At 39.2% G+C, this 10,052-nt stretch overlaps 1 protein-coding gene across 1 annotated transcript in view; it reads right to left on the bottom strand.

Moving 5' to 3' along the window:
• EIF2AK4 (eukaryotic translation initiation factor 2 alpha kinase 4) overlaps positions 1-9,791 on the bottom strand; it is a 64,432-nt gene extending 54,641 nt beyond the window's left edge. The window contains 1 exon segment of the mRNA XM_015422190.1: positions 9,587-9,791. Within this exon segment, the coding sequence (XP_015277676.1) occupies positions 9,587-9,721 (135 nt within the window). The 5' untranslated portion in view covers positions 9,722-9,791.
• Between the last annotated feature and the right edge of the window lie 261 nt (positions 9,792-10,052).

Below are 10,052 nucleotides of genomic sequence, written 5' to 3'. Positions count from 1 at the left end.
AAAGAATACAAAACCTACCAAGGATTAATTACAGTGTGCCCCTGTTGTATCGAGGGCATCCAAATGTTACAGAACAACAAGAAACCTGGAGATAACAGGATGAACCCACTGTGCTTGACGACACCAGGCATCTGGCTACGTCATTAAAAAATTTTTTTGAAGCAGCTGCTACTGCAAAGTGACAGAACTGGACATCATTGCTAGTTTCACAAACTATCATGCCTAAGCCATCTGAATACAGGCTGAATCCACTGGAAGTCTGCAAAAGGCCAGCACTGCATCATCACTTGGACTGATAGAGGCTAGTCACCATCAGTCCTAATCAGCATCTTAAATACATGTGGCCTGGCATTTTGATACATAATACTCAGTTTAAATAGTCATCAGGAATACATACAATCCAAACAAATACAGCAAATTATGAATTTACCTCATTAACTGCAACTCAAATAAGAACTAATATTTTTATTCCTGACAGACTGCAAGTGAAAGCAATACCAAAATTAATAATATTGCAGATAATTCCTGTGATCATCTATAAGAAGATGACAATGATGTGGTATCGTTGGAGTTCAAAAAGCATTTGACTCCAGTAGCTGCCAAAAAATAAACCACAGCGATAAACCAAACGTTTCAAATATTCTAGAGGTATTCAGAAAGCAGAATGAAAATGTAATAGAATGTAATTTCATCTTTACCCCTCCTCAAGTAGTAAAAAAATATTTACCAAGGAATCTGTGATTTATTCTCATCCTGTTCATCTGGCTTCAAAACAAACCATGTGGATCCTCAGCAGAGTGGATAACATTTATCAGATGAGCTAATTGCTGTACTTGATGCAACTATGGAAGTTGCCAAGATTGTCCTGACACTGAAGAAATAGGCTATCATGACAGACACTCCAGAGTATCATGCAGAGCAAAAACTTTGAAACAGAGACATCATTTGGTGGACAATGTAGAATCTGTCTCCAATCACCTGGTGAGAAGGATAGTATAAATACCCAGCAATTATCCTAGATCATCATGAGACTTCTAAACATCCTGCCCGACATCACTTCTTATGAATGGAATTGGAAGACTTTCAGATCCTTCAAGATAAAAAAAAAACCAAGAAATTTCCTAGGCAATAAAAATATGAAAAAGGACAAAGCACCAGGCCCGGATGGGATGACAGCAATGTATTATAAACATTTTGAAGAAGTTTTAATGATACCACTACAAAAAAGTAATGAATGATATAAAAGGAGGAAAGACAATACCTTTGACGTGGCAAGAAGTATATGTAATGTTAATATACAAAGAAGGCAGTGATGCAATGCTAACACAGTCCTATAGACCTATTTCCCTATTGAATGTAGATTATAAAATCTTTACCACAATAATGGCAGAAAGATTAAGAAAATGTATACCAAATTTAATACATATTGATCAAACAGGCTTTGTACCAAAGAGGTACATGAAAGATAACAAATGATTTATAATAGATGCAACTGTGGGGAGAAAAGAAAGCAGTGATTTAATTTTTGGATGCAGAGAAAGCATTTGATAATACAACATGGCCTTCCCTATTAAACATATTTCAGAATATGGACTGTGGCTCTGAATTCTTGCACGGGATGCAAGGTATATATCTGAACCAACAAGCAAAGATTTTAATAAATGGAAAACTAACAGAAGCTATTTTGATTGAAAAAGGAACGCACCAGAGCTATCCTTTATCACCTTTATTATTTATTTTAGTGATAGAAATTTTAGCTGCAATGATCAGACATGATGCAAGGATCAAAGGAATAAAAGTGGATGATACAGAATTTAGAATGAAAAGTTATGCAGATGTGACTTTAACGGGTCCCCAAAAACATTATAGCATTCAATGGAACATATTGAAGAAGTTGGATCCTTTTCAGCATATAAAATTAGCAGGAAGACAAAAATTATAATGAAATTCTTAATACAACAAGAACAAGAAGATACAAAGATACAGAATGCACAGCAGCCACTGATCCAATTAAATATCTGGGGATAAATGTGACTGGACAAAATCTTTTCAAAAACAATTATCAGAAGACTTGGACACTGATACACGCAGACTCAGCCATATGGGAAAAATGAAAAATCTAATGGCTGGGTAAAATTTCAGCAATCGAAATGAATATATTGCCCAAACTAAATTTTTTAATTCCAAATGTTACCTATATACATAGAAGAAAAAACACCGACAAAGTGACAAAGACAAATAAGTAAATTTCTTTGGAATTGCAGAAAACCAAGAATAAGTTTTAAAATACTATAAGATGAGAAAGAAAGAGGAAGGTTAGCAGTTCCAAATGTAAAACTACACTATCAAGTGGCAGGCCTGCTTTGGATTGTGGATTAGATTAAAAATCCAAGACAAAGTATAGTAAACTTGAATCAGCAGACCCAGAAGGTTTACACAATTATTTATGAATAAAGAAATCAACCAAAATGGTCACAACACAAGAAAGAAGTCATATAATCAGAGATGGACTTTTGAGAATATGAAAGTTATTGAGCCCTCCAAATCCTCCACTTAAATTCCCAATAGAAACTCATTACAACAAGAATACAAAGTGATTTTCTAATATATGGCAACATGGCAGATGCTCCAGAGAAACTCAACTCCTGACAAGACCTTAGAGGTGAAGGAATTAATATTCCATGGTTGCTATATCACCAATCAGTTTCAAGATTAAAGAAGATTATCAGCATGGAAGATGGAATTTTAAGAGATATGTCTGCGTTTGAATAGCTGATCACAAAACAAAAAGATCATCTATTATGATGGATATACAAGTTATTACTTCAGTTAGAAACAGAAGAAGAGCAAGTGAAAAATGTATGATTAAATTGATGCACAATTTCAGAGAGCAAATTCCAATGCCAATGCATCAATGGAATGGTTATGGGAAAAAGAAAATAAGTTTACAGCCAGCCAGGCATTAAAAGAAAACTGGTATAAAATGTTCTTCAGATGGTATATAACTCCCACAGATATTGAGAAAACAGACAAAAATTACAAAGGAAAATGCTGGAAATGCCAAGATACAGATGGAATGTTTTACCATATGCGGTGGACTTGTAAAAAAACAAAAAGATACTGGAAGAAAATACATGGAAAAATGCAGAACGTATTAAAATTTAAATTCCCTATGGAAGCTAAGAACATGCTATTAGGAATACTACTCAACAAATGACCAAAAGTTTTGGAAGAGATATTCAAATATATATATGGTAACAGCGGCTAAAATCATCTGTACTGCAAAATGGAAATCAGACATCCGCCCATGCTTAGAAGAATGGGAAAATAAACTTACTGATTATACAGTAACAGTGAAATTAACACCCTATTTGAGAAACAGATTTCAAAATTTGAGGAGAGAATTATGCAAACAGGAGACAAATTTAGAATGAGAAATAGTGTAAAAATTGTATATAAATGTATTGCTATGCATATAAATATATTATAAATTTTGAAGATAAATGTATGAGGAAGTAGATTTTGAACAAAAACAGTTTTACTTTTTAATCTTATATGTGAGATATATAACAGACTTACCTTTAAGCCTTGGTATATAAAAAGTTATAGCTAGTATATAGAAATGATGAAATATATAACACAGAATATGCAATCATGAGGAAATAATGTAGTTGCAAAATAGAATAGTTATGATATTTGTAAGAACCATCGTATCCTATAGAAAATGTCTTAAAACTATATGAAGGGGATGGTCCAGAGAAACATTTACTTTTTCTGTTTTCTGTATATCCTGTAATGTATAATAATCTTGATATGTATAATTTGTCACATAATCCCTCTTTTCTTTTTGTATTCCCTCCATATTAAGATTTAAAATGCAGAAATGATGGTTCTGTTGAACTTCTTTTGTTGCTTACAATCAGTCAGAAGCACAATTAATGAAAAGGTTGAAGTTTGATAAGGTGCAAGTAGAATCATCCTTTAGTGCAAAAGAATGAAGCCCAATAAATTCCAATTCACATTTAACTCAGTCTTAATTTGAACTGCAACAGTGTTATTGCTTCTATGATCAGTGAATATGGAGGTGCCCCAGAATGATTCTAAAGCAGATTCTTCAGCAACAATAGCATATAATGCATATAGGTCCTGCAGTGTACTAAATCACTATGTAATGGTAGCCCCCCCAATCCCCAAACAATATAAGAGAAGTTTATTCCACTGAATTATTGTATTTTAAAATATTTATAAGTATTGTACTACAAATAATTTATCAGTCAAGTTTTGAACTTGTTTCAATATAATATTTTAAAGCATATTAAGTGTGTTTTATTCCCTTTCGCACCTACTCAAGTATTATAGTTCAACTACTTTTAGTTATTGGGAAAACTTTTGCAAGAGTATACAAAATCATATTTTTACTAAATCTAATCCAAACGTGCTAAAATCAGATTATGCAATAGATTTGGACAATCCAAAAAATTCCCAATTCAAGTATTTCTGGAAAAGCCAGCTTTCTGGCATGACATTCATAGCGCTAGATTTTGTGTTCCAGTGTTTCCCCACCTTGTGCTTTTTGAACCCACCTCTGTATCAGCTCAGCTGTAATATTTTTAATTGCTGCACTGGTAAAAACACATTTGAGACACTTTTTAAAATTTGCAACACTGCATTTTGCAACTGATTCTGCAGAAGTTCAGTCTCTATTAAAACCCAAGCTCCCTATTTTAACCAGCTTATAGACTGAATCATACATTTAAGATTTCACTCAAAGACCATGGCAAAGTACAAACAGAACTATGATTAACCGGCAAAGTGTCTGCCATTATGACAAGCAGGGCATTGTGGTTCGCTGTATTCTACTGCAATATTGCAACGAACAATGTTGTAGGAAAGCATCTCGCCTACCCTGCAAACCCCCCACCTGAACTCCATAATCAGTGGAACTCAGGCCACCACGTGTTTTGGGAGGAGGGTGCCCTCACTGCAACAGTGCTATGCAAAGCAATTCTTTATGTGTACCTACTAGAGAGATATAAATCCAGACACTGTTTTTCTTGGTCATACTAGGTCAGTGGTCTTCAACAGGTAGCCTGTGTGCTACTGGTAGTCCACTGGTTGCTGCAGTGTATAGTAGAACTTGTGCACCCCCAAAAAACCCCAGGAAAAGGCATGATAGCTTAATTTCTGGTACCCTTCCCAGTCTGTTTCTAGAACAAAACTCAATAATATTTTATTTATTTTATTTATTTATATTTCACTTTATAAACAAAACTCAATAATATTTATTTTATTTTATTTATTTATTTATTTATATTTCAATTTATAGCCCACCCTCCCCACAAAAGCGGGCTCAGGGCGGGACACAGACAGGCATACGCCCGCACATAAAAATATTTTAAAAACCATTTAAAACATTATACAACTATATGCTGTAGGGTGGGAATCAGGGGTATTTTTCATTATTCAGAAGTAACCCCCATTAAAGAAAAGGCTGGCAATTCCTGTACTAGCTCGTTGAAGAATCCTGCAAATAGATTTTTACATGAGTATCTATCTGGCCATTTTGAACAAGATGTCCTAAGGGTCATGCAACAAAATGGCTGCCAGGCAGAGGCAGCAGTGTATTTTAAAATGGATGCCAGCCTGGTAGTCCTTAGGAGGGGGGAGGTACTCCATAGGGAACAATGGAGCTGCTATAACTCCCTGACTACACTTCCCAGAAGCTTTAGGGAAAAGAGCGGGAAAATATGGACACACCCCAGGGGCGAAGCCAGACAAATAAAGGCTTTGGCTCCTGAGGGGGGGAGTTCAGTCTCAGCCTAGTCTGGCCTTCGGCTCAGCTTGGACGGCAGCTTCAAGGGAGCGTACAGGTGGGGCTCCTGTTACCAGACTCCAGGGCACTATACACTATAAACCATGGTGGACAGCCAGGAGGGTAACAGTACAAGTGACCAGTCCCGAGGAGGGCTGGGGTTTCTCCACAACAACAGGAGGGGGAAAGTAAATCCCATCCTGAGACCCACAACTTCCAGAGATAGAGAGGGTGTGTGTAGGGGACAGAGGAATGTCATTTTAAATCCTGTTTATTTTCGGTGCCCAGGTTGTGTTAATGTGCATGTGTTTAAGTTCTGTGCCTAATATGTATATAGTTCAAATAAACCTTTTTTGAGTTTAAGACCTGGTGAGCCTTGACCACTTAGTCCTCCCTGCTCAGCACATTACCAGAAGCAAAAGGGAGGCCCAAGGAACCCAAACGGGCCCAAATTGGAAGGACTGCCAATTCTCCAGGGAGCACCCAAAGATTGTGGTACCAACTTCCCAAGGTTGGGGAATCAGCCAGAGGGGTCTCACTGTCCCTCTAGGAAGGCGGTGTCCATTCAGTGAGTGGTGGCAGCGTGTAACGAAGGGAAATAGCCCCAACCAGGAAGGGTGGGAAGACAAAAACAGGGGTTTGCGAGCCACAGAACGGCTGCTCAGTCTCCCAGGGCTGAGGGTGGGTCCCTGTTTTGCCACAGGCCATACTAGGCATGATGGTAGGAGATCTGAAATTGGCTCCTGCTGTCTCAAGCTGTACCTCACATGTAAGAGCAATTGGGGGGAGAAGTACACAGTCTGTACTTCTCAAAGTGTTTGAGAACACTTTGCCATTACTAGTAAGATCAAGGGTTATTCCAGTTAGAAGAGTAAAAAATGGTGTTCCTGTGTGAATTTTGGAGATATTTTTGATATGATCAGAAATAATTTGAAGAATTATGCTTGGTGCATTCATAACAACCTGAAGAAAACTGGAATATTGTAAGGGTGCTATCTGAACAACTTGGAATATTTGGGTTGTGATTTGCATCATTAGTTATTTGATACAGATACAAAGAAGCACTTAAGCGTATGATTCTTGAGGAAGACTTGTGAAACAGACTTTAACCGGGTGTCCAGTGAATCAAGAATTCGTTACATTATATAGTGGGCTTCGAGAAAAGATTTACATCACATCACCAAGTTGGATTCTAGATAGTTTTATTCATGTTTTATTGGAATAATGCTTAGTTTAGCAATATACATGGTTTAGGATTGTGAGATACATTTGGATGGAATTGTCAAAAATGTGTATTATGTTCTTATACTAAGATTATGAGTAGTATTGGTGATTCTATATAGATTCATATAATTTATAATACATAGTATTAAAGACATTCTATTTTATTTCTGCATGGTGTGTTTCACATTACGTTAGTTACCATTCCACCATGGTCCCTATGTACCCTTACGATGTAAAGAAACAGGTAAGACTACAAGCTTTAATGAATTTCAACCAACACCTTCTCTCTCTCCCCCCCCCTCACCTTAACTGAACTGACAACTGAGTAAAACCTTGGGAGTCTTGAAGTTGCTCTTGAAGTTGCATAACCATTCAGCATTCACACATGGAGTGATGGACAAAAAAAAAATGTCAGCAAACTGCTTTTCCTCCTGTCTATATCCAAAACCAGCAGCCTTAAATTGCAGTGTTTCCACTAAAAAGAAACTGTCCTTTTCCCTCAGGAACCTCAAAATGGTACACTGAAAACCTTCAGGTTATGAAGAGTATAAATTGATCTGAAGTCATTTAAAAGCCAGACAGGTGATTTTAAAAAATCTTTAACTGATTGACATTCCGACAAAATAAGTCTACATTGAGCTTTGGTCCCAAAATATGTTTTCATAAACTATTTTCCTGGGAGGAGCAACTTATTTTTGCTTAGGTTGTTACCCACAGGTGTAGCAACTGGTATCAGAGATAATTTTTTTAACAGCGTGCAACATTTCAGAGATTAAAAACTTTTTAAAAAAGTCTGCTACATGATTGCCAGTGAATGCACCCCCCACATTTTAGCCTAGTTCTACATACGTGTGTCAGGAAATCTTGGTCAAGTTTTTTGTTTTTAATTAACAGGATAAAAGGAAATGGTATCGTCACACACAAATATCTTGGGAAAGGCAGCATAGCCTTTGGGGACAATATTGTAAATAATGATCCTGCTAATTACACTTAATTTAATGGAAGATACTTTATTGGTGTTACCTTTTAGTATACACGTGCTTCACAGTTTAGCAACATTTCTTGGGAATAGCAAAAAAGAGCAACTCCCTTTGATACTTGTTATCTCACTCTGGAGAATATGATGTCTAATAATTACCATATCCTTAGAGACAAAGGAGGGAAAGGAAAGAGAATCAGGCAAGACACTGTGTAGTGTGCCTAGTGGACTACTATAGTGCCAATCTGGAGCTGATTCCCGCCCTTCGTCATGGTTTCTTTCACTGGATCAAAAGATATGATCTCATTGGCCCCGTTCACACGGAGCATTTGCCCCGGTGAAGGCATGGGAGTCCCGCGGAGCATCTGGGCGTGATCACACGGGAACATCTGGGAGGCATAGCACTCCCTTGGCGACCCTGTGGCAAGCCGCCAAAGCCGCGCAGTAAAAAAACTAGTACATTGCATGTACTAGCAAACGCTTTGCCACGGGCCGCCTATGGAAACCTGGTGTGATCGCGCCGGCGTGCGGCTTCCTCCCCTGTCGTCCTCTTTGCTGCGGGGAAGCCGCCGTCACGTCTGATCGCATAATAGCGCACCAGAATGCGACGTCACAAATAGCCACGCTCCCCCCCCCCGCGCGTTTTCCAGCCCGTGTGACCAGGGCCATTGCTCACTTGGCTCATGGATACAAAATGAAAGCATGGGGGAAGTACAGGTGAACTTTCTGTTTACTTTGGTTATAAATCTATAATAGGGGAATTCTACTCAGCAAGTTGCCCAGTTCTCTTCAAAATAGCTAAATCTTGACGTCAGAACTAGTTCTTAAAGACCAAGGATGTCTAATCTTACATTACAGGTACATACTCTTGTACTCTGAGCTAATTAATGCAAATAATCATCACCCTCACACAACTACTGTTACATGTGGGGAACTGCTAGTGTGCAGCATCCTGCAACCTTCATTAGCCATTAAGCCATCAAAGATATACAAACTTCCCTGCAGAAGGCAGAGGACAGATCTTTAGAGAAAACTCCTACAAGTGAAGAGCCCAACATGCTCCACACCTGCTACATTAGTGTTATTGCATGCGTCTTGTACCTGCGGTTCTTCATGCATCTGACAAAATGAGCTCTGACTCTCAAAAGCTTATGCCACAATAAATACGCCAGTATATAAATGCGTTACAAGACTGTGCATAAGGCGGGATTTAAATGTTTCCTACTCTACATCAAGAATACATTAAAAAGACAGCAACAGACACTTTTGTAACTGTACTGAGTACGACCTGCATGGTTAAAGAACGTTAATATTTTCCTCACTTGCCACAGGTTGCCTAGTCAAGCACATTTAAATGATACAATAAGAAGGTAGTCTGGCAAACCCCGTAGTTCGATTACGTGGGGTGGGGGGGGGGGGCACTTTGCCCGGTTGCGCCGTGGGGGGGGGGGGGGAGGCGTGCCGTACTCCTTAATTTAATGCCCTGCTACCAGCTCACTGTATAACCACACACCCCCACGTTATCATCTACAGGAAACTGTTAGGAAGCCCAGCCTCTCTCGCTTTACTACCTTCCACGGTCGGTCATGCCGTAAATCCTGGAAATCTTGCCCGTAGATGGCCTCTAGCACTTGCAGCTCGTTCTCCTGCCGGACCTGATAGGTCTCGGGCTGCTCCGAGCAGGTGTCGGCCGCCTCCCGCGCCATGCCAGCTCCGCCGAGCACGAGCCGAAGGCGCTCCTGCGCCAGGCCGCCAGCTCGTTCCCTCCTGCCCTGCCACCGCTCAGCAGCGTCAGATCAGGCAGAGCGGAAACCGCTCTACTTGCAAGCTCCACCAGATTCCGATGCTGCCCCTTGCGACAACACGGGAAGAAACCCCGGCATGGGCGCTGCAGCCTTATAAAGGCCCTTCCGTACACACACGCACACACCCCGGTTGAAATTACCGCTTTTCCAGGCTCCGGCAATACCTCCCTCGCAATCTTCCTTGAGGTTTCTCAGTGACTGTCTGTAAAACAAACGCAACTACCCGTTGCCC

The sequence above is a fragment of the Gekko japonicus genome, unplaced genomic scaffold, assembly GCF_001447785.1.
Source record: "Gekko japonicus isolate JY-2015 unplaced genomic scaffold, Gekko_japonicus_V1.1 scaffold394, whole genome shotgun sequence".
NCBI classification, from domain to species: domain Eukaryota; kingdom Metazoa; phylum Chordata; class Lepidosauria; order Squamata; family Gekkonidae; genus Gekko; species Gekko japonicus.
The sequence above is the reverse complement of the archived record's forward strand: the minus strand, read 5'-3'. Positions and strand labels throughout refer to the sequence as shown.